Source organism: Mercenaria mercenaria, unplaced genomic scaffold, assembly GCF_021730395.1.
Source record: "Mercenaria mercenaria strain notata unplaced genomic scaffold, MADL_Memer_1 contig_4486, whole genome shotgun sequence".
In the NCBI taxonomy this organism is placed as follows: domain Eukaryota; kingdom Metazoa; phylum Mollusca; class Bivalvia; order Venerida; family Veneridae; genus Mercenaria; species Mercenaria mercenaria.
Window position 1 is genome coordinate 40,468 of NW_026462717.1, and position 24,806 is coordinate 65,273.

The window sequence follows — 24,806 nt, forward strand, 5'->3', positions numbered from 1 at the left end:
TGAACTTGAACTCGAGCCAAGGTCTGGGTCTTGCGCCTGAGAAGTTGTTTTTTTTTTTATGGGAAACATTTATGCCAAATTATTTCAAAATCCCTTTATTGATGGCAGATTTATGGATCAGACAAGAAATGTGAGGGGCGTTTGGACCGACGGACGGACAGAAGGATGGAAGAACGGACGGAAGGCCGCAGCCTATTTCTATGATTTCAATGTACACTGTTTTCCTTCGAAAAAGGCGGGGCACAATTATGTAATGTTTTCTTACGATCGGCAGGTGTTTAAAATAAGATAGAATCAAGATTGATAATTAGGACTAATATATTCTTACGGAGAAGATAGACTTTTTCAAATGTCTAATAGCATGCTTATTTGTCACTTTGTTGCAATTGCAATACAAAATCCTTTGCGAGCGTTTGGCTTAAGTGCTAGTTTATTCATATAGAGTTGTTGTCAATCATGGACTTGAGCGCAGTTTTATCTTGCATAAAAACATCTATTGATTTGATTTAAGAAAACGTGTAAATTATCTTGCAACCAGGAAGTTCATCAAAATAGATCGACTTTACTTGGGATGTTAATCATACCATTCAAATATATGCAATTTATTTAAAAACATTGTCGTAAACGTGTTTACTTCCTTTTTCACTTTGTTTAATATTTTTATAATGGAAGCGAAGCTATTGTGGAAGTGGATGTTTGTTATCGTAAACTTTGGAATATGTATTATCTTGAAAGGTAGTTTGAGTAAATTATTTTCATCAATTTAATATGTTTTAACAAACATACACTACGCTATTCTATTGCACACATATGCTTGATATTTCTATTTTAGGCAAACAGATATAATTAACTTCCTGGACCCCTTATAAACGACTGTACTCCCCCTCTTCCTGTTGCTATTCCTGTTTGCTATGATTTTTACCGGTAATCATACTAACACATTATATATATAAAGAAACAAATCATATTCAGCTTCCAATTAAGTATAAATATACACACCAACAAAGCACATAAATCACTTTTAAATAGCTTTTTTCCAACTTTTAGCGATCAGCTTATTGTTTTGATCGGTCGCAACAGGAAGAGGGGGAGTACAGTCGTTTATAGAGTGTGACTTCATTATAAAGAATTTAGGTTATTGTCATCATTACTGTGATATTACGGCCTTTTGGAACACCAGTAAAACACAGTTATGCCGGTCATTCTAACTTACAGGGGTAAACATAAACTTTTTTGTGTGGACTAGGTATTATGTAAGGAAATGAAACAAAAACAAATGTGGCCGTTACTGTGGACCATAATTATGATGTGTTTTTATACTATTTGTATACTATAGCATAAATGTTTGCTTTTATTAGAATAAAAACTTTTAAAGTTTTTAAAGAGATATAGCAAGAACTGGTAGGCTACGTTTAGTATTTTACCATCTTTGTCAGAAAGCATTCAGAACATATAAGTGAAACATTTCAGAACATAGAATTTCTATACATATTTCCATAACAAATTTGTCAGCATTGTGTTGAAACATGTGTACCTCAAAGTCGGAAACAAGATAAAAACATTCATATCTATTCCGTCGTTTATATATAGAACAGAAATATGGGTTTTGTTGCACAAAATAGGTAACCACAAAATGTGAGTATGGTTGCTTTAGAATAGAAAGGAAATTGTATTAACGATTCAAATTAACAAGTAAAATGCTGTATCATATGCATTAAATAAATAAAACTTAAATTCAAAACCAAATTGTTTGTACGATTCAGATCTTTAAAGTGCTCTGGGTCGGTGATTTTTACCACTTTCACATGCGATTTACACACTACATGCCAGTATCGTATTTAATTGTGAGCCGAACCTGATGTCATGCTGAAAATGTTGCTGGAAAAATAATCCCATCAAAACCACCATTTTTAGAATAAATCAGCGTGAGACTAAGTTACTCTCACATTGAGTTTCAACTTTTTAAAAAATATCTATATTCATTGTTAATACCGCCGCACTTTTCTTTTACGAAGGGGTGATCACGCACTGATCTCTAAGCAATGCAATAGATTTTTACGTCATGAGACTGATACATTAGATTTTTTGTTTAGTAAGAAACTATAATAAACTAAGATTCTACTTTGAAACTGGTGCAGTTAAAAGTGAAACTTGAAGTAGACCAACTTCCACTTTGATTAGAACCAACACTCACGGTTGACAGAGGAAGATACTGACACACCAGCCATTAAATGTTTATTTGAATGTAAAATACTAAACCAATTTTGACACTCGTTTTTTTACAATTATTTTCAATAAAGTTGAAGGAATCAACCAGATGCTAACATTTTATGATGGTCAGTTTCATATTGTGTACAGTACAGGAGAGACACTCATTATATTCTATGTGGTGTCTTTAAGTTGACCTTTTGCAAAGCGGCGCTTTTAAGAAAAAAATTAATAGAAAAACATAATAAAAAGTCGAGCTGAATCCGTCTATATTACACATGCAGCGCAACTAGCACCAGTTAATATTTCATTTACGCAATAATTATTATGTAGTGGTCAACGCCTCTGTTACGCGATCGGTCTCATTACGTTTTATGCTTAATATCTCAGTGGTTCTTACAAAATCCCGTACTGGTTGGGAACCATTTTCCGGACAGGACCAGTTTCCGGACACATGCATTATCCGCTTTATTTCGTTGTTATTCATGTAATTGTTTTATCTAGAACATTTAGATGTTTGTTCTTCATGTCTACAACAAACCACTATTTTATAAGGCTGTATAATGTTTGGGTTTTTGATGATAACTCACCTGCGTTTACAAAACAACTTTCTGTCTTAACGGGGCATGAAGATAGCATTGTGCATGCGCAGTAGTTCACACATGCCGAGGTATCAAGTGTGGAAGAAATAATCAAACTGCATAATGATTGTCTGCTGATAACTTGTTCTACTTTTAATTTCACGCTAAATGTTACATAAGATGCAGGGCTGTCGATTTTTGCACTAATTTTATTCTATTTTCTATTGGAATTATCAAGAATTCTTATAAGACGAAATTCGAGTTTTTTAGAGTCAACCTCGGTTTGCTTTCGTAGCTGCTATTGAACGTCGGGTTATGTTTCATGTGCAATTTTGAAGAGATGAATGATTAAGAAATGTGTAGAAATAGTTTAATTACTTATTTTGGTATCAAATTAACAACAAAACACCGTCAAAATATTTGTCCGGAAACTGGTTTACCTGACGGGAAAAATACCTTATTTTAGTGACCCCATTTTAGGCCCATCGAAACCCATATTTTACGTCACAACGCGATGCTGATTACAACATCGGATGTGGAAGGAGCTGAAGTTTGTACAGTGTGGACTTCATTTATGTTAAATATTTTTTTAGGAATTAATGGAGCCGAAATATGAAAATGTGTCCGGAAAATGTGTCCGGAAAATGGTTCCCAACCAGTACATATTTTGCTGCCAATAACGAAAGAACTTACTATTACATTCGTATTGCTTGATTTAAATACCATATTTGGTAGATGTCAACTTTTAACTGCAGGTTATACATAGAGATTATAAAAAAAAAAAAAAACTGAAATTGAGGTGTCTTGCACTTCCTTCACTGTTTACCAGCGTAAAATTAATTATCTAAAAATCAGAGAATATGGTGGTAGTTTTTTATGGGACGGGATTATTTATGAGATGAGCATAAAGAAGAGATACAGGTTTTTATGCCAATTAAGAAGTTTGCCCATTTCTATAATGCTGCAACTGTTTCGTCCCAAATCTGTCTAGAAATTAGGCGGGGAAATTGGATGTTGCCTTCTATTATGATCTAACTGACACGCCTGCATATGCACAAAATTTTCATATTGATGTTTTAATTTCGTGCAAAAAGAAATGTTTGCGAATTCAATCTAAAGTACTTAGTTTGATAAAGAAATAGATCTGCTTCCTCCTGTTATACCGATCGATCTCGGTTTCCGGCGACGTTTTTTTTTTTTTTTTGTTATGTGGTCGGAACAATTATACATATTTTAAATGATATTGCATATGTATATAAATGTGACCACCGTTGTTTTCTCCATTTACTTATCGCTAATATTGCCTTATATTTAAAAAAGAAACAACGAAAATATGAGAATTTTCTGATTTCCGGTAAATCAGAAAATAAAAGGCAAGCAACATTCTAACTATCTCAATCAGATTCTGTTCCATTCACAAGTAAACTGTATTTCATTTTCAAGACTTGAATACAAATTTAACTTTCATGAAAAAACAAAACAAAAAACAACAACAACAACGTTTTACTTGGTACATTCAAGTGAGAGGAAATAAATCTACTCGGTTTATGCACATAGTAGGACTAGGGATAAAATATCCTTTCCGTACTTATGTTTAGCGGTCAGCTAACTCCTTAACCACGACATTTTGCATTTCATCTGATAAGGTACTGTACATATTTGTTAGACGCCGAACTACCAGGGTCCAGGTTCAAGTCCTACCATCTCTATTGAAAGTATATTAAGTAACATTCTTTATTAGCTTTTTTTATTTCGGTAGATACGTATCGTGTTCAGTAGACGTGATTTATTGTCTGTGTACGATATTAATAAATTTTGTGTAGATAATCTTTCAATATCAGATTTATCATTTCAGTTGTTACAACTCAAGAAACAGAGTTAAACCTTGCCTTATCACCATCAATAGTGGCTGAAAATAGTCCACAGACATTGACATGCATGTACAGTGGTAGTCAAAGTGTTTCGGATATTGTATGGACTGTGAACTCAGTCACCGTAGGTTTTTTTACACTCACAGGAGGATCATGCCAAGATCTATATCGACCAAATGCAACACTTTACAACCATACCTGTGATGTCAGTATTAAAACTTTCACACTAACTATTAAGCATGTAAAAAGGAATAACCTAAATGACGAGTGGAATTGTGCAGTTAAAGTACCTGATGTTTCAACTACTTTTATAAGAAGCAATATTGTTAAACCAAGAGTGACAGGTAAGTTATGAAATCTCCATTATATTTAATAATTGATAATGTGTTTTTTGCAACCCGCTCAATTGTAAAGTCACAACGGTGATTTTTACTGGAAGTAAGCAATTATTTACTGGAAATCAGGTCTTGATTTTATGACATATAACATTAGGAATGTAAGTCCAGTGCTGTACGAAATTTTGCAGCTGTAAAAGACCTGTATTTTTGTTCAAAATAACAGACATGCTTTACACCTTTACACCAAATTTACACCTGTAGATTTTATATAACAATATTGATTTTACAGCTTTAGATTTCAATTTACAGCTGTCAAACGACTGTAAAACAAGTCGAAATATGCAAATGATCTACACCTGTAAAAAAAGTTACAGCTGTAAAAATGAAAAAAAGTTACAGCTGTAAAAATGCTCAAAAGTTACAGCTGTAGAAATATAGGTATTGAAAAAGAGGGTATTATTTTAAGGGACGAAAGTAGAGGTGCAAAAAGTTTTAGGATGAATTGCAGTTCTCTAGATAAGGTAGCAATTACTATGAAAATGGCAAAATAAATGATCTAGTACGTAAAATATATGTGGTATGATTACAGTATAGCAACAGCAAAATTCAAAAGTAGGATACAAAGTACAACATATGCAGATCTTGTTTATAAAACTTTCTTTGTCAGTCATGAAAACATATGACAATCTTGTAATTATTTCTTTTAAACTTATCGGCTTCCAGTATAGAGTAAATAGTTAATGTATGTACTTATACATGTCCTTTTACAACTATAATGGATAATTAAACATCTGTACTTACTCTATACCGCTTTAAATTCCAAAATTTTACAAGATGTGATGTCTGTGTGAATTTCAGTTATATCCCGCCAAAATGCATTAAAGATGGCTGACAGTACTCATGTTTCCCTCCAAAATGTTACAGCTGTAATTTTGAGACATGACCATTTTAGAGCTGTAACTTTCAACAGTAAAATTTTTACAGCTGTAAATTGAGACCTTCATATTTTACACCTGAAAACTTTAACTGTATTTCTGATCAGTTTTCCACTTACAGGTCTTTTACAGTTGTAAATTCAAAATACAGGTCTTCTACAGACGTTTTACAGCTGTAAAACAGGTCCATTTTTCGTACAGGAGCCTTCTTATAGAGCTGTCGACTTTGTGATTGATTTTGTACAAAGTAATTCCGTTGTTGATTAAACAGAAATCACAACCGTATCAAAATGAAAATACTGAAAAAAATCAGACTTTTATTTTCGCTTTTACGCGAAAATAAGTACGTCCGAAAGCGCTATGATTTAAACAGAAAACATTATACATGTATATTTCAAGTTGGTCATATATCGCAAATATTCTACAACGCGGACTAGTTCAAATTTTTATTTAAGTGAACCTTTATAATGCCATGAAAATATCTGATTTGACTGTACAGTCGTGTATAACAAACTAACGTTTTATTGCAGTTTTCATTTCATCAGTTAGTTTAACGCTTCCACTGACAAGTACACTCACTATAAATGAGAACACGTTGCAACAATTTAGATGTGTAACATCAGGTGGATTACCAGAACCCACAGTAAAATGGTACAATGATTCGAGAACACCTAGTGCTACCAGTGACGATATTGAAATAACATCAGCAATAAAGACATCGTATAGTAATACAAGTGATTATTTAATTAAAACAACAAGTACACTGACGTTTGTTCCATCAAAGTTTGACAACGGGATCAGCATCTATTGTACTGCATATAGTTCTTCAGATCAGACGTCTTTAGTTTCTACACAGAAACCAAATCTGGACGTCTTATGTAAGTATTATTTCCTTTTATATTAAATTAACATAACAATAGAATAAGTAAATAGTAAAAGGGTATTTTAATTAAAAAATAAATTCTCTTGTAGAAAAATATGCCCAATATATTTGGCTAAAAATAATCTTTCTCTCAAATTCAAGTTTGGTCATGCTATGAACATTAGAATATGAGTTTTTTTGTTTCTAAAATATTATAAAAATTCAAATCAAGAAAAAAGATGATCTCGTTGATAATCGAACCCCGTGGCAATAAAGATATTTTCCCGTCGTCATAAACAATAGCGCTATAGCGCAATTAGTGAATTATGACTTCAAAATATAGATATCTATAATTGAGACAGTTTACCTGATTAAAGCGTTTCCAACGCTTTTCGATTTTCATCGTAAAAAGTTGAAAAAACAGCAAATTCTCATTCGTTTCCGTGACATAATATAGTTTGTCAGTAATTAAGTTTTAAAGCCTTCTGTTTTGTCGGACGATCTGGAGGCCAATCCCTTTAAAGTTTCTCATATTATCGTCAAGCTTTGAACAAACTGCCAAATTATCCGTTAAATTGTCGGTTAATAACATTGTAACTGGTATCGTATAAACTTCTTAATTTTTGTTATATTATAGATGGCCCAGATGGTCCACCAGAGATTTTAGGTTTTACAGACAATCTCTCATATCGTGTTATAGAAAACACAGCAGGACAGCTGACATGCTTGGTCAGTGGTGGAAATCCTCTTGCAAAATTGATATGGAACTGTTATAATGAAGGCAAATCTGACATAACGCTTACTGATGAAGTTTCAAAAACGGCAACATGGATAGCTAAACGTGGTCAGGACAGGACATGTTCATGTTATTCATCACATTTTGCTGTAAATGGATCCGTCTCAATCCAAATTCATATTCTATGTAGGTACCATTATTGGGTAATTAGCAGTTTTCTCTATAGATACTGCATGTAGTATCATGTTTACTCATTTAGGCAAATATTTTGGTAGGTGGCATCTTTTGATTATACGACATTGTCTGACTTACTGATGTCTGTCTTGTTACTTCTACGTTGCTTGTTAGTAGTTTTAGCAGCTTTTAATTACGTATAACTTGTATGGGCAATGTGTCCTTTTCCATATATCGTGCAATTAATGGGAAAATTTAAACATGTGAAATTTAAACATGTTGTACATACACAACTTGTAGACTGCAAAGTGGTTGAATCTGCCATACAGGTCCAATAAAAACCCCTCAAATTATCAGACTCGTATCTTTGTTTGTTTGTTTGTTTTGGGTTTAACGCCGTTTTTCAACAGTATTTCAGTCATGTAACGGCGGGCAGTTAACCTAACCAGTGTTCCTGGATTCTGTACCACTACAAACCTGTTCTCCGCAAGTAACTGCCAACTTCCCCACATGAATCAGAGGTGGAGGACTAATGATTTCAGACACAATGTCGTTTATCAAATAGTCACGGAGAACATACGCCCCGCCCGAGGATCGAACTCACGACCCCGCGATCCGTAGACCAACGCTCTTACCTACTGAGCTAAGCGGGCGGGCGGTAGACTCGTATCTAGTTTAATATCTATGAAATTAAAAACAATTTCAATTTAACAAGCTCAAACATGTGAACGTAGACGTTGGCATTAGTTATTCGCGGATTCTATTGAAGCACATACATTATGCAGTTAAATTCCACTTATTATAAAGAATGTCCAGTTTTAAAGGTTATGAGATTACATTTTGTACTGATGTTCAGTAGAGGTTCTGAAATATTGATTAATTGTTAACGACCCCGCGATCCGTAGACCAACGCTCTTACCTACTGAGCTAAGCGGGCGGGCGGTAGACTCGTATCTAGTTTAATATCTATGAAATTAAAAACAATTTCAATTTATCAAGCTCAAACATGTGAACGCAGACGTTGGCATTAGTTATTCGCGGATTCTATTGAAGCACATACATTATGCAGTTAAATTCCACTTATTATAAAGAATGTCCAGTTTTAAAGGTTATGAGATTACATTTTGTACTGATGTTCAGTAGAGGTTCTGAAATATTGATTAATTGTTATGTTGTGGACGACAAATCTAATTACAAATCGCAATTTTGGTATCTAGAGATCATTCATTGTGTCAGAATAATTTGTATATTTGATATATTGCTCGTGTGGCAGGTGGGCACAGATAGTGCTTGACTCCTTTATCATTGCTATAATTATAGTTGAATTGCTGTAGATAATAGGATTGGGGTAATTTATTGACGATTTGGGTTAAGTATAGTGTTAGCTGGAACCCAACATCACACATTATGTTATATAAAATAGTTAAAGGGAACCAATAATTTGCTAAGGCAAGTACCAGTTTTGAAATACTATGTACAGATTTGGACCAGTCAGAAACAACTTCTATAAATAGCACCAATCAAAGCTTACTTCTGCTAGGGTATAAATAGGTAGATGGATGACAGATAGATCATTCTGTATCCAGCGATAGAAGAGGACATATCGATGATTCACTAATAATTTATCCCAGTACCTTGATAAGGAGGCTATAGCAACTACACTGTCAGTGCGGATAAATTATTAAAAAGAAGACGTTTGAATTTCACAGACTAAAGAAGAGTTGCAGAAATTCAACAAGGTTTCGAGCTATAGGACCAGCGCATAGGAGTTTTACCTTAAGGGTAGTTGAATGCTAACGACGTTAGCAAATACAGGCTGAGCATCGTAAAGCTGAGACAGAGACGTAGTGTTTGGTAATCTACTGAGATAGTAGGAGAGTTCCAGCTTATAGACGAGGTTCAGCGTTATTGGCGAAGTACAGCCAAGGCATCGGGGTTATACCTATACGGTAGTGTAGTTGAATGCTACATGTAATAGCATAACTGCGCTGAACATCCAGGAGTCAGGGTAAACACACGGAGTTGCAGCTTTAATTGAGAGGACACAGGTTGAGCATTTATCCGATAGGACTCGTACGTTGTTGTTCAAAGACATTGTCTGACGGGAACTTCATCAAAAAGGCCCGTCAAATATAGTATCTCCAGTCTATAGGAGTTTGAGCTGATTTCATTAGTTGAAGGTTGATAGTTGAAACATTGAGCTGAATATTACCTGATCCCTGAAGTATCTAGCTCATAATTGAAATCATTTACGAGTCATTATATATTATGGGATATATGGTCTCATCAGCTACACGTTTTAACAAAGGACATTCTATATCGTTTGTCAGCTAGTCTATGACATAGTCACCTAAGAGATTGGACCCATTTCATTGTTCAAGATATTAAAGGCGTATGCACTTCCCTGGGCCATATAACTCGTTTCCTGACACATTGTATTTTGAAATTGTAGGGCATGATAGTGTGCTTTTCAAATAAACTCCAAATTGTATTGCGAATTATTAGTAAATAATAATCATTTATTTCGCCATAAAACATGAACTTGCACTCCGTTGCAGTGTACACTAAATAAAATACTAGGCATTGCGAAGAAGAACTGTGACTTATTTAACTGCACATGACATCGATTTTACAGATCCACCTACAACACCAGTATTTTACATAAAGTCAACTGAAGTGTCCGGAACGATTAAAGTGATCAAGAATAACTCTGTGTCAGTTACCTGCAGCAGCACTGGTAATCCAAATCAGATTCAATACACATGGACACATAATACTCTTACAACATCTGGTTCAGTTATGAATATAAACAGAGTACAGAGCGATGGTCAGTATACATGTGATGTACAGAATTCTATGGATCCATCAACTGACAGTACTGTTGCTGGAAGGAACTCTTCTTCTATAGATATTAAAGTGTTATGTAAGTATATAACATTTATTGTTATGTATTATAAGCTTCTGACACGAAACATGACTGCTTATAATTCCGTGTGAGTAATGGCAGTGAACGTTGAAATATAACGTCCGGAGCCGCTTTGAGAATTAATGGCTCATAAAATGTAATATTTTTGTTGATCAAATATTGCCAAGATCACATAAAACGTGTACAAGAAATAACGCTAATAAATATACTCCATCAAACAAAATCGTGTATACAATGTAGAATTTTGTTAAATCCTGTTTTTTTTTTCAAATCTTCAAAATTTGGCAGTTACAAAATATACGGTCATGTGCTAGAGTTTTGTTTGCAATCTGAACCAAACGAAGGTTTTTATAAAGGAAAAATATGGGAACATCACTATTCTAATATTAGTTTTTGAGAACAGAAATGTTTTACCAGTGTGGATTGTGATAAACCTTTTTACAATTATCAATTATGTCCATGCACTTATTTTTTGAGATATTTGCCTATGATTTAAGAGATCTACATATCTTAAATGAATTTGAAGGCGTTATTTGGAATAATTTACGTGTTAACATTTTATTACCATTCTTCATATTATGGGAAAATATAACGCCGCATTAAAATGTAATGCTGGTCGGATTGTCTAACTAAGGAAAATTAATGACTAATTATAAGTTTTATTTTTCTTTTAAAAAGAAAATGACCTCCGTTCATTTAATATTACTGATACCGATTTCGGCACTGAAGCAATTTTAATATTGCACGTGGATACAAAAATGATGAAATGAGTGTCTTAAGGTTTTGGCTAAACCAACCAAAGGCTTGAAATATTAGATATAAGAATTATTTGTGTCTTTTATTAAATCAGTTTAAGATATTATTCGGTCAAAATATGTTTTATATTTACTTTTTCATTTGCCAAATTGAAACTTCACTTTATCAAAAAGGTGGAATTGAATTTAGATTGCAAAGTACTGCACGGTTAACCGTACAGCTAGAATCTGACATTTTCTCCATATGTTAATGAAAGTATATGTGCTTTGTCAGGAAAGCTTGTATTTCAAAATAAAAAAAATGAAAACCACAGGTCGCCCAACACGACATAAACAAAAATGTTGTAGTTTCGGTTTGATTGAGCCCGTTCCGTTCAAGGAGGGCAGCGGAAATGCAAGCTTGCATCCACGCCCTCTAGCTCCATGTTGAGCAGAACACAACATTTACACAGTCATGTTATAAGTCACAGAATATAATTATATCATAATCCGTAGATGTATGCATACGGCGGTGCACATGGAACCTTCAAAGTTGCACTATGTGCAATTCCATGGAAAGCAGCAGAAATGACTTTTCTCTAAACGAGGAGAAAACAATGGCTAGAACTAAACAAACTGGAATTTAGAGAGGGGATCTGTGGTAATGGAGCCTGCATCATGTCCAAGAAAAGAATTGTTTTAAGTCAGAAATGCACTAACCACCGCTAGGCCGTGTCACGCTACTTATCCTTAAGCTGTTGCTGTAAAATAATGTCGAAACAATGCTGTCCGCGAACTTACGGAACAATTATTGGCAAATGAGAAAGTAAATATCCAAATCTATGGATCATACCAAGGTGCATCGATGCAATGTTGATATGGATTGGCTGTGTTCCACAGATCCATATTTCGTAAAGCGCGCGAGTTTGTTTGAAAAATAGTTGCTCGTTAAATTTTGTTTCAAAAATATATCTTTTTTTCCGTTGAATACCACTTTTAGTGTACCTCCATGTGGCACGTTATCGACCAATGACAATGAGTCATAAAATAAAGCAAAATATAAACCGCCACTGACTAGAGTTGTCACAGGAGTGACGAATTATACCCCCACAGTATGGCCTTGTCACAGAACTAAGCCAATGATGCTCAGCCCAAGCGTTCTCAAGATATTATGCTGTAACGGTTTAAATGCTCCGGGTCAATCTTACCTTTGACCTTTTGAAATCGGAATCAATAGGAGTCATCTGATAGTGATGACCAACCTCCCCATTAAGTTTTGTGATCTTAGACCTAAACGTTCTGAAGTTATTGTCTGAAAACTTTTTAAATGTATCGAGTCACTGTGACCTACTGACCTCAAAATCATTAAGGGCCATATGTCGGTCATTACAAACCTCCCTACCAATTTTCATGATCCTAGGCCAAAGCGTTCTAAAGTTATCGTCCGGAAACCGTTTAATTGTTCCGGCTCACTGTGACCCTGACCTTTGACCTACCAACCTCAAAGTCGAACTTGACCTGTACGTTTTGATGTTACACCTGAGTACCAAATAGTATTTAAATCTGCAAAGCCTTTCATGTGCTATTATCCGGAAACCATGAAACCCAACGGACAGACAGACCGACCAACCTGGTCACTCCCGTATACGCCCCAAATTTCGTTTTGTGGGGATATAATTAATATCCTCCTGCATTTTTTTCCGAGCTACAAATGATAATATCGTTTATTCCAGACACGTGCTATAGTTGAAGGGGGATTTCCTTCTGGTTTCGGCCGATAATGTAATTCTGCTTTGATATATGAACGAATACGTTTGTACAGAACACACTGCATGACATCATCTGAAAACTCCTGTAATAGTGTATAATCATTTACAATGAAAATCGCATGCATGAACTGTCTTTAAATAAATAATTGCCCCCTATTACAATAATTGAACTAAGAATGAGAAACATGTTCAGCGTACATACGTGATGTTTACAAAAGAGTTTCAAATGTTGCACATTTGTCTATCACCAACTTCTTGCATCAAGATGTGAACAGACACAACTACATTATTCAGTATCACTTGAAATAATAGACTTTATACATTTTACAAGATCCACCTGTTATAGCTGATCTACAGAACAGAAGTATTGCCGAAGGAGCGTCTTTGACAATCATTTGCCCAGTTACAGTTGGCAACCCACCAGAAACTATATTTATATGGAGAGCAGCTGAGGGTAGAGAATGGAGAACACAAGATCTAGCTATAAATAATGTATCAAGGAACGATAGCATGTTTTATACTTGTGAAGTGGCAAACATAATGAAACAAACTGGACAGACACAAACAAGTACCACGCCGGACAGTAAACGTTTTTATCTTAATGTTTTATGTAAGTATTCAGTTCGAAGCTTCTTTTTTAAATAATACTTTTTTTGTGAGTCAAGCAAACATTATAGCGTTTTCAATTCTCAACCACTTCGCATAATATTTTTATAAAGTAATATTTTAAATATGAAATGTATGAAATGAAGATTTTAAGAAAACCATAGGCACGTTTGTAAACTGTTACACGTTTACAAAATGAAATGTAAAACTTTGCTTAGGTAGACAGTTTTGTGGGTTTCCATTATTTTTAAGTTTGTTGATCTTAATTGGCGCAATGTTATACACACTGAGCTGCAGACTTCTCTTGATTTTGTCATGATTTGAGCTAGAAATTTTACATATTTTATTTTCTGTCATTAATCTCTTTCTCATACTTATATTTCAGTCCCGTCAATGTTGTCTTTTACTCTCCTTTCTCCTTACATTTTCAAAGTTTATTATTTATATTAGACGGAGCAACAGTGACAGACTTCTATGTTAGCAACTACGCTGGTGAAACATCAGTTACAGTAAATGAAGGTGCGGCAGTGTCGTTACACTGCGATGTCGATAGCAATCCTGGGTCGGTCATCACTCTGCAGTTTCAAACTGATGGAAACGAGTTATTGCGTGTCGTTGATACCAAATCTTTAGAGTGTATACTCATTGCTGCAACTTGCATAGATGCCGGTATTTACGTATGCTTAGCTTCCAATCAACACAACTACAAACAGTCAGTGAAACAGCTACATTTGTATGTTAAATGTAAGTTACAAATATCTATAAATCAAAGACGTAGCCAAACACCTTGAATCTATTCTTTATGTTCTTTATGCAACAACTACAGATTTAAATGTATCTTTATCTTTCGCGGGTTATATAAATACCTTCCAGTTTGAAAGACGAAATACATATCATCATAATAGTTTTTTTACTTGTTCTAGATCATACAATAAAGTAATTCCATATTAAAGTACGATGAAGTACGATGAAGGAGACAATTATTCATAACCTATTTCGTTGAACGTTTACTAGTTGTTTTGTAAGTGCTTTTGCAGATGTTTGTTAAAACTGTTTTGATAATAAAATTCCGCTTAAGCCGAAGCAAGGGGACGCTTAAGAGGGTTGCATAATTTAATACGCCTTCTATTAATTTCTTTGTTTTGGTATATGCTTCTAATTAACCTACTCATAGACTGCATTTAACTATCATAAGAGCAGGCTTTATTTGTCAAGTTTCCAAATTTGAAATTTCAAATAGCTGTTTGTTTGCAAACAAATAGACCGGTTTTATTTACCAAACTTGTAACAGTGCAATACTTTTTTTAATCCCCCGCCGTGGCGGAGGGATTATAGGAATGGTCTACGTCCGTCCTTCCGTCCGTCCTTCCGTCCGTCTGTCCGTCCTTCCGTCCGTAACAAAATCGTGTCCGGTCCATATCTCCTAAACCCCTTGAAGGATTTTCATGAAACTTGGGTCAAATGATCACCTCATCAAGACGATGTGCAGAACCCATGAGTCAGCCTTGTCGGTTCAAGGTCAAGGTCACAACTCAAGGTCAAAGATTTGAGCCTGCCATTTTGTGTCCGCTCTATATCTCCTAAACCCCTTGAAGGAATTTTATAAAACTTGGGTCAAATGATCACCTCATCAAGACGATGTGCAGAACCCATGAGTCAGCCATGCCGGCTAAAGGTCAAGGTCACAACTCAAGGTCAAGGTTTGACCCTTCCATTTTGTGTCCGCTCTATATCTCTTAAACCCCTTGAAGGAATTTTGTAAAACTTGGGTCAAATGATCACCTCATCAAGACGATGTGCACAACCATGAGTCAGTCATGCTGGCTCAAGGTCAAGGTCACAACTTAGGGTCAAAGGTTTGAACCTTCCATTTTGTGTCCGCTCTATATCTCCTAAACCCCTTGAAGGATTTTCATCAAACTTGGGTCAAACGATCACCTCATCAAGGTGATGTGCATAACTTATGAGTCAGTCATTTCTGCTCAAGGTCAAGGTCACAACTGAAAGTCAAAGGTTTGAGCCTTCCATTTCGTGTCCGCTCTATATCTCCTAAACCCCTTGAAGGAATTTTATAAAACTTGGGTCAAATGATTACCTCATCAGAACGATGTGCAGAAATTATGAGTCAACCATGCCAGCTCAAGGTCACGGTCACAACTAAGGGTCGAAGGTTTGAGCCTTCCATTTGGTGTCCACTCTGTATCTCCTTAACCCCTTGAAGGATTTTCATCAAACTTGGGTCAAATGATTACCTCATCAAGAACTCATGAGTCAGCCATGTCAACTCAAGGTCAAGGTCACAACTGAAGGTCAAAGGTTTCAGCATTGTATCTCCTAAACCCCTTGAAGGATTTTCATGAAACTTTGGTCAAATGATCACCTCATCAAGACGTTGTGCAGAATTCATGAGTCAGCCATGTCAGTTCAAGGTCAAGGTCACAGCTAAAATCAAAGGTTTTACCCTTTCACTATCCATAGCAGTGGCGGGGGATTTAGCTGTCTTTCAGACTGCCTTGTTGTATTTTTAAGTGCCTTGTCCCTCCGCGTACTTGGACTAGTTTTGGCTCCTTGAGATTACGGAACCTATTCAGTATATTTAATAATAGAATTCCCCTTACACTCTTACACACTTGGCCATTTGTATCCTTATTAAGTGAGTTTCAGGAAGGTTATGTTTATTTCGAAAAACAAATGTTCAATCAATCTGCTATAATTTTGTTTGTTTGCGTTCTTCTAAAAATCCATTTACAAGTTGAAAATTTTATTATAAATAAAGTTTTCGAAAGTACCCAAACATGAAAGCAACAAGTGTATAAATATATATGAAAATGTTGGAGGTATCATGCTTTAAATAAATAAAGTAGTCGAAAAGTATTCATGTATAGAAAAGGAAGATTTGTTGAACAAGAATAACAAAAATTGATCAAAAACTGATAACTTTTACTTACAAATTGTAGGTCCGCTACTATCCCACACGAGTGTTTTATATGAGCTGAGACTTCCCATTTACTGAAAATATGATCCACTGCATTGTATCTGATCAAATAGTCCTGAATATGTTCAAGAATAACCAACAAATAAACAAATTATTTTGCCTATTGCAAACCGAAAGTATGTTTTCCGACTGTTTACGAACCCGTCGCGCATCTTCGGATTTTTTCGGAAGAATCATCCGAAACGAGGCTATAATTTATAAATAGATGCAAAATATATTATATGCCCAAACGACAACGTGAGCTTTTCAACCTTAGCATAGGGAATTAATTAATTTTTGTTACTAAAAAAAATTCATGAAAATCGTTCTTGTAATACAGGTAATATACAGCTATACTACAAGTTTTTGGGAGGACAATTTAGGCCCTTCCAGAATAAATAAGTTTTCACAACTTCATCTGCAAATTTTTTTCAGTTAATCTCTTTTCAGCATAGTTTAAGAATATAAATGAATAACTATCTTACACTGTAGAAACAAAATGTGATTGAACTTAACCTAAATACACTGATTTATGTACATATGGCTACATTTATTCAATAACATTTTAGACATTAAATTTAAACATATTGTCTTGGCCTAATAAATGTCACTGTCAGTTTGAAACTAAAATTTTGTACATCTCATATTTTTCATGCAAATCGTGTATAATCATTGAAATACAGTTATTTGTCGCGCGTCTTTAAACGGATATTCGTTTGAATTAATTTTAGAATCACGTGATCCCGAAGAATTTCCGACCTGATTACGGAAAAGCCATAATCACGGAAGTAGGACAAAATGTCAGTCTAAGAAAATAAAAAAAAATACTGTTCGTTTTTCTGTACATGTGTTGATATCAAGGGAATATTGCACGGTTATCGTAATGTTTAGTAGTATATTTCAAAATGTGTAGTCTTGTTTTAAGATTTATGTTTACTCATTTGTCTTTATTTTGCACCTTTAAAGGTTTTTTGATGTAACATATCAAAACGAAACAATGTATTTATACAGGTCTTAAGAATAGCGTGTGTTCATCAGATGTTTATTCTTGTATGTTTATTTGTCGGTGTAATTACCGCTTTTCGCCTTTGGTGGTCCGCTGACTATAGTTCTGCAAATGTTAAACTATTTCAGGTTTGCCTCGACCGTCTCCATTCATCCAGCTAAAGGAAAATATAACAGTTGCTCAACATCAAGAAGCAGTAATAACTTTCACAACAGTTGCATATCCAGAGCCCACAAAAAAGGACTTCAAATGGTCCAAATGGAATAATTTGCAATGGATGTCACTGATAAACGATGCTGAATATCAGATTGACAGTGAAGGCTTACAGTCAAATCTCACAGTAAGAGATGTCGACGAAACATCGTATGGAAAGTACAACCTGATTGTGACAAATACGATTGGAAACCATGTGTGGATATTTAATTTATTGCCTGAAGGTAATAAAAATTCTAATTCAGTTTATAAATGATAAAACAGGCTAGTCTTGTTAAATGCTTTGCATATCTTATAATTTTGGGAAAGACCGTAAATGAAATATTGTATGTTAGGAAGTTATTCTGAAATATAATGGACCAGTTCGACTTTTCTTCTGTTAGACAATTAAGACTTTACAATACAATGACTTTATAAGTCTCCAATAAATAAAACCATGGAAAATATTATAACAAAAAATCTGTAACTTAAGATTTATTCATTTTTATTTAAAAGTGTATTGACATGAATGTGACCACGGCTGAACAATCATTTCATCTAAAATCCATAGTTATCATTATTAAAAGTAGAAAAGTGGTTTTCTTACGAAAACTTTAGATAGGAATGAGGGAAGCAGATCAGAACTGGTAAATAGATAGCTTTCATTGAGACCAATTTGTTCTGTCTTTGTCAAGATCATTTCTACAAAATGATTTTCGATGAGTAGCTTTTAAAAGACTGAAATCCAGTTGCATTTACGTGCTTTTGTACGCATATGATACCTTTTTAAGTGTAAAACCTTTATCCCGTTCGGCGGAGATACCAATTCACTGAACTGGATTACTATTTTTGTCACGTTTTTACACATCTACAAGATTATCGTCAGTATACTCCTAGCAAAGAATCACAATGTTTTGTTTCACAAACTTAATCTTTAGCATGCTGGCGGCAAGTGATTCTTCCTTTGCGACCAGTGCAGACCAAGATCAGCCTGCACATCCATGCAGTCTAATCAATGTCTGCTCTGTTTACTATTCAGTCAGTAAATTTTCAGTGAACACCCCTTTGAATAAGAAGTAGTACTGCCAAAATTGAATGATTGACCAGTCCATTTTAGAAATTCAGCAGGGTAAAGGTTAATGATTATTTTAAAGTTTTAATTACAAGTTATATTCATCTTAATTTGACTGTAGAAAAAGTTCTTACAAAAAAAAAAAAAAATATAAGAGAAGACCCTTAGACAGCATTGAGCACAGCAAACAGCCAGAAAAATACACCGCAAAGTTGGCCAACTGAAATTGAAAGATACAGTAGGCAGGTTTTTCAAATATCAATGAAACCATGCGAAATAAAATGTTTCATAGTAATCGGAAAGTAATGCTGTTCATTACATGTATGTGTCTCATAAGCCACCATATCCTTTTTAGATGAGATGACTTTAATAAAAAAATTCTACTTGTGTATTAAAATAGGATGTGGTAAAAAGGTGGGGCAAAGGGTCAGAAATATACGGGGAGGAATATGAGGGGTGAGAGGGCATAAAACGGGAATGGGGTAAAGGAAAATGGAACCAGAAACATAAAAAACAAAGTACATAACGTATAAATCGAAAATATCGCAAAGCAAGTTGAAATAGTGGCACAGCCTTAGAGCAGACAGTACATAACTTTGATAAAAACGCGTAAGCGGCGTGCAAACTTCACACACATTCTATTTACAACTGCTCAGGTAAGGCAGTGTAAATAATGTGAAATATGATGTTTTCTAATCAGGCGACCAAAGTCCGTTTTTACTCTGATTTAAACCACCGACCTCCAAATTAGAAGTTCGACGCTCTAATCCTATAAAATCAAGCATCTCTGAATTAAATTTGATTGTGTAACTCGATTCTAATGAATAGAGATCTATTACTGACAATTTAGTGATTGTTACATTATTCGGACAAAAAAATTATATGCTTTAGTATACACACAAAAATAAAACTTATCGGTATTCACGTTTTATTTTATAAAACAAAAGTTAACGTTGTTATTAAATGCTTCAATGTTCTACTAATTCTTTTAGATAAACCCGCGAATCCCACTGGCTTTAAAACATTACAGAAAATAGTTACCGAAACAACATTTACTGTGCAATGGAAGCCAGGTTTTGAGAACGGACCTCAACAAGTATTTATTTTGAAGTACAAGAAATCATCTGATATCGGCTGGAAGAGTGTTCTTGTCTCTGATACCGGTGAGGCACAAATAATTTACACCGTAACAGGATTATCAAAGGGAACAGAATACCAGGTTGCCATTTATGCTTCAAACAAATGGGGTAATTCTTCGGAATCCGAAATACTACTCCTAAAGACTAAAGGTATTATATACTTCTGTAAAATGATATATTTTTATAGTTTAAGTCAGCTTTTAGAACATTGTAATTCCAAATGTTTGGCTGACCTTTTCTTTAATGTATAGATATAACTATATAATACATCTGCAGAAGGTAAGCGATCTTTAAATACATGATAAGTTTACTATTCTTATTAGAAATTCAAATCACTGTTACAAATCTTAACATTTAAAGCATTAACATTTTAATGCTTTTTTGAAATGTTGAATGGGAACAACTTTCACACATGTCTAATATGACTGTTGCTCAACTGAACATTATTTAATCTTAATATAACTGCTGAACAGACAATTTACAACCTCTTATTTAAAATAAGTACACTGCCGAAATTGATTTATTAATCATAGGGCACAATGATAATACATTTTATGAAATAACATTATGTGAAAGAAAATGTCCATACTTACCGTGTGAGGTATATATACTTAGGATAGCTTCACAATAGTAGTATTGCTTTGTTAATCTCTATTATCTGTGAAAAAGTAAACATTAAACAGTCACGGTAACGTAAAAAACTATATGTTACGTATCTGTGTGGTATTCCAATAACATTAAATTGTAATGACTGAACATTATGTTCCCTTATCTAGATGGACCGACTGAAAGTAACTACCATGAAAATGGCAATACTGCAATCATCGTAGGCGTTGTTCTTGGAATAGTTATTGGAGCTCTAGCCGGCTATGCGAGTTGTGTTACAATATTGCTTAAGCGAAAACAAGAAAACCAAGGTTGTTTGCATTGATATAAATATTAATTTTATTCATGATTGTAGTACTGACATATTTGTTCTGATATCATAATAAGATATTTTGATAGTTTTGATAGTCGGAGATTAAAAGGTAAAGGAGACCTCCGTGGCCGCTCATTTGTAATCACTTGCCATTCACTGATTTGGTTCGAAACTATGCCTGGGGAGTATAAAACTTTGTGAGACAGCCATCCAACAAGCTAAAGAAAGGCCAATGATTTTCGTTCGTGCATGAAACAATGTTTGGAGAAACTTTGACCTTCCGCCACATCAAGAGCCGGAAAAGTCGCTCTGAGGCCTTAATTTTAGTCGGTGTGGATCCACTGACATGTATCATGCAACTTGCCATTTATTGCCGTGTTTGGACATCGCATTTTAGTACAAAGACAGTATTGTTCATATAATGTTAGACAATTAACTTTGTATTGATAAGACAGTATCTCCTTTCAGATCATTTAGTATGATTTTTTAAAACAGTTTTTAACTTCTAGTAGACATAATCAATTTGGTCAGGTTCGCGCCATATTTCGTCCGAACAGGTGTTGTATCAAGCGGTCTTAACATACAGTTTAGCCTGCTGACCCATACATTTTTGGCCATTTTTATGTTCACAATAAAATTATCTAAACACAAGGAAAACAGGAAAAAGTCTATACAACAGTTTTTCTTTCAAAATTTAAAAACAAATCTTTCTTTTAAGTATCTTTCATTGCAAAAAGTTCACAGAAGTAAATATGAAACAAGATTTTTTTTTTCATTTGTACCCGTTATTGTAATGATAAAGTATTACAAATATGACTATGATATCAAAAAGGTATACAATAAAATCTGTAAAAAGAATAAACCTTACTGAGTTGTTATGAAAACTGTTATAAAATTATGAAAATGTTGAAACATCATTAGCAGTTTCAGCAACAGTAGTGTGTTCAAAACAATTTTTCACAAAAAACAAGCCCGGTGATCCGTTGTTTGTATTTGTTCATTGCTTTCAGCAAAGACTTTCCTATCATATATATGAATTTTGAGAAAAAGTCTATGAAAGAAAAAAAAACTATAGGAATTGTCTTTAAGGCAAGTGACAGATTATTAATGTGGATACTAAGGAAGGTATAACTATATTTAAGAAACTTATAACTTCTAATGACTATTCCCATTAGATCTTTGATCTTTGTTTTATAACGTTTTCAATAAATAACAGTTTAAGACCATATTTTCAGGACAGCCAAGTTCAAGTTCCGTGGCTGATAATACGTAAGTTACCATAGAAGCTCCGTTACTTTTCGCATATCAAACTTCATTGATTCTGTGTATCAAAGATTGTTTCAAAGATTAAGAACCTGACATAAATGGCCAGCAATACATGTCTCACATCCAGTTTTCGATCTTGCACACCCTGAATAATTTTCCCCTGTCGGTAAATCTGATGACAAAAAAGCTCAATTTGCCTATGCTAAAATCTATGCAGAAAAGGCCCTGTAAATGATAGTACCAACTGCTGAACGGTTTGTTACTACTGAAAATAAGCTCAAGCATTTGTATCATCCCAGATGTTTATTCACTATGTAAATTTTCCTAAGGCCCCATCCAAACGATAGTTCTACGTTAAGTTTGTTCAACAATGGCATGTATTTGCATCTGCAAGCCACTATCTTATAATGTATTGGTCAAGGCTAAAGCTAAATATTTTCCACTGAAACATGAATTCTATAATACATTACTGTTTTAAAGTACAAAAATATGGACTCCAGTCTATAAGTTATCTCTTACTAGTATTTGTAAATTTGAACCTAGGCAAATACACACTAACGGCAGAAAACTATGCTGTTTCCTGCCACCTGTCGAGCTATATCGAATCTATCAGGGCAATAGAACTCGTGTTCATTTATAGTTTATTGATAAAGGTGACATCTTAAATGATACTTTCTGCAATTGATTTAGATTCAGTCAACATCTTTATTGCAGGGGAAATACGTCGACATATGCTAACTTAGCGTATACACCAAACACCAGTGAAACAAAGCAGAACAGTCACACGCTAGAGGATGCACCTATTATGGGAGTTGCCGACTATACAACATTAGAGGAACAGTTAAGGGATGATAGGTCAACGTACAATGTGATCAGTGCAGTCTCTTAGGACACCAAATACAAGTAGTAACTTTAAAAAGAACACCTAGTTATCACTATTGTGTTTTATAGGTCGGGTTACATGAACTAAAATATCCTACCGGGCAGTCATTTAGCTTATTATTGAAGGTATGGTAAATTTATAACTCATTGAAAAGTGGCCAGTAGTTGTGTTTGTAAATATAAACATATGACATTATTTTGTCTTGATTCTTTCATTTTTCAATGCTGTGCAGAGCTGTTAATTTGTTGAAACTGTATATCAATGTAGTTTTTTTACTTTATTAAAAGTACCCCGTCTATTAAGAGACCACTTGCATTAAGAGACCACTTTGAAATTTATCAAAAAATTCTGAAATGTATTGAAAAAGAATTAAAATAACCTGAAATTCTAACTAAAATAGGAGGCATAATTAATGTACTGGTTCAAGAATATTTTGCATCGTGGGTTATAATGTCATTGTATTCTGCCACACAGCCCTTCCACCCCGCCTCACCCCGCAAACGCTTACTTATATAACCTAGTCAAGAGAAAAAGAAAAAGCATGGATTTTTCAAGAGATTGAGTTTCAAGAACACATTAGAGCAGAATTCTAATAAATTCAAAATTGCCATTTTATTAGCAGTTTGTAAAACCCATTACTTTTTTCTAGTAAAAACAACCTTATCATATGGATTGCATTTCCGAATGAAATTGCCTGTAATATGAGTAAAGCCAATAAACAAGGGAATGGTCAAGCGTTAAAATGTATAAAACTTTGCAGTAATAATTAGGTACTTTTGCAAATAATTTAAGTGTCATTTTTCTTCTTGTAGTAGATCTAATGCCTAAACTGTCAATCAAAATGAATGCTTTCCTTTATTCATCATTAAAAACCGTCACCCGAAAATATTTTATAAACTTGTTAGAATTAAAAAAACATTTGTTTTCTAACTCGCCTGAACATGCTCCTATTGTTCGTCGTCCGACTATCCGTTCGTCGCTAACAGTTTAAGCGATATGTAAAGGCATCGCATGAGTAATCTTCATGACACTTACAAGGAATTCCGGTCAAGTTCAGTGATGGCCTAGAGTGTTCTAGTGATATTTGACCTATGGTCTTGAATATGTATAAATTGTCATTTTTGCAAGAGGCTATTTTTATCAGTTCAAGCAATATTTCATTGAAACTCACAGAATGTAAATAGTCACAAGATGGGATAAGATAAGAATAAATATTATTTAACGTCGCCAAGGCATCTAAATATGTTACTCTAGGTCTGTGATAAGTCACGTTTCAACTTATGGACGTATTCGTGTCTACAGACAACGTCGTGATCGCTATGTTATCAGTTGCGTTCTGAAACACAATACAGACAGCGTCGTGATCGCTACGACAACAGTTGCGTTCTGAAGCACATTAATACAGCCGACGTCGTTTTTTATTTAGCAAATAACCTTTTAAATAGATAACTTTCATATGTTTCTTGAGTGTAACATGGAAATTATTTTACACAGTTCAGACATGTATAAATTTCATAATCCGACATTTTGATTTTTGTTGCCATGGAAACAAAATGGCCGCCATTTTGATCAAGTATTTAAATGCTTATAACTTTCTCATTTTTAAGCCGACTTT

The 24,806-nt window shown here is 34.3% G+C and overlaps 2 protein-coding genes across 3 annotated transcripts in view; one reads left to right on the forward strand and one right to left on the reverse strand.

The window, feature by feature from the left end:
• Positions 1-16,816, reverse strand: part of LOC128553911 (uncharacterized) — a 51,237-nt gene extending 34,421 nt beyond the window's left edge. Inside the window, exon 1 of the mRNA XM_053535112.1 lies at positions 16,689-16,816. The gene's annotated coding sequence lies outside the window, so the exon portion shown is untranslated. The remainder of the gene's footprint in view (positions 1-16,688) is intronic.
• LOC123543646 (synaptogenesis protein syg-2-like) lies at positions 575-23,422 on the forward strand. Of its 2 annotated transcripts, XM_053535110.1 has the most exons (12): positions 575-735; positions 4,645-5,004; positions 6,464-6,811; positions 7,433-7,717; positions 10,341-10,628; positions 13,466-13,744; positions 14,191-14,484; positions 17,849-18,157; positions 19,977-20,273; positions 20,900-21,040; positions 22,278-22,311; positions 23,023-23,422. In XM_053535110.1, exons 1-12 carry the CDS (start codon positions 666-668, stop codon positions 23,195-23,197), a joined length of 2,880 nt encoding a protein of 959 aa, XP_053391085.1. In that variant the 5' UTR covers positions 575-665; the 3' UTR covers positions 23,198-23,422. The 2 variants fall into 2 exon arrangements, with proteins under 2 accessions (XP_053391085.1, XP_053391086.1); XM_053535111.1 differs by lacking the exon at positions 20,900-21,040.
• Positions 23,423-24,806: the final 1,384 nt, after the last annotated feature.

Coding starts and splice junctions, on each gene's coding strand:
- LOC123543646 (XM_053535110.1), top strand. CDS start 666: ATGGAAGCGAAGCTATTGTGGAAGTGGATGTTTGTTATCGTAAACTTT. Junction 7,718..10,340: donor AATCCAAATTCATATTCTAT/GTAGGTACCATT, acceptor TCGATTTTACAG/ATCCACCTACAACACCAGTA. Junction 10,629..13,465: donor TATAGATATTAAAGTGTTAT/GTAAGTATATAA, acceptor ACATTTTACAAG/ATCCACCTGTTATAGCTGAT.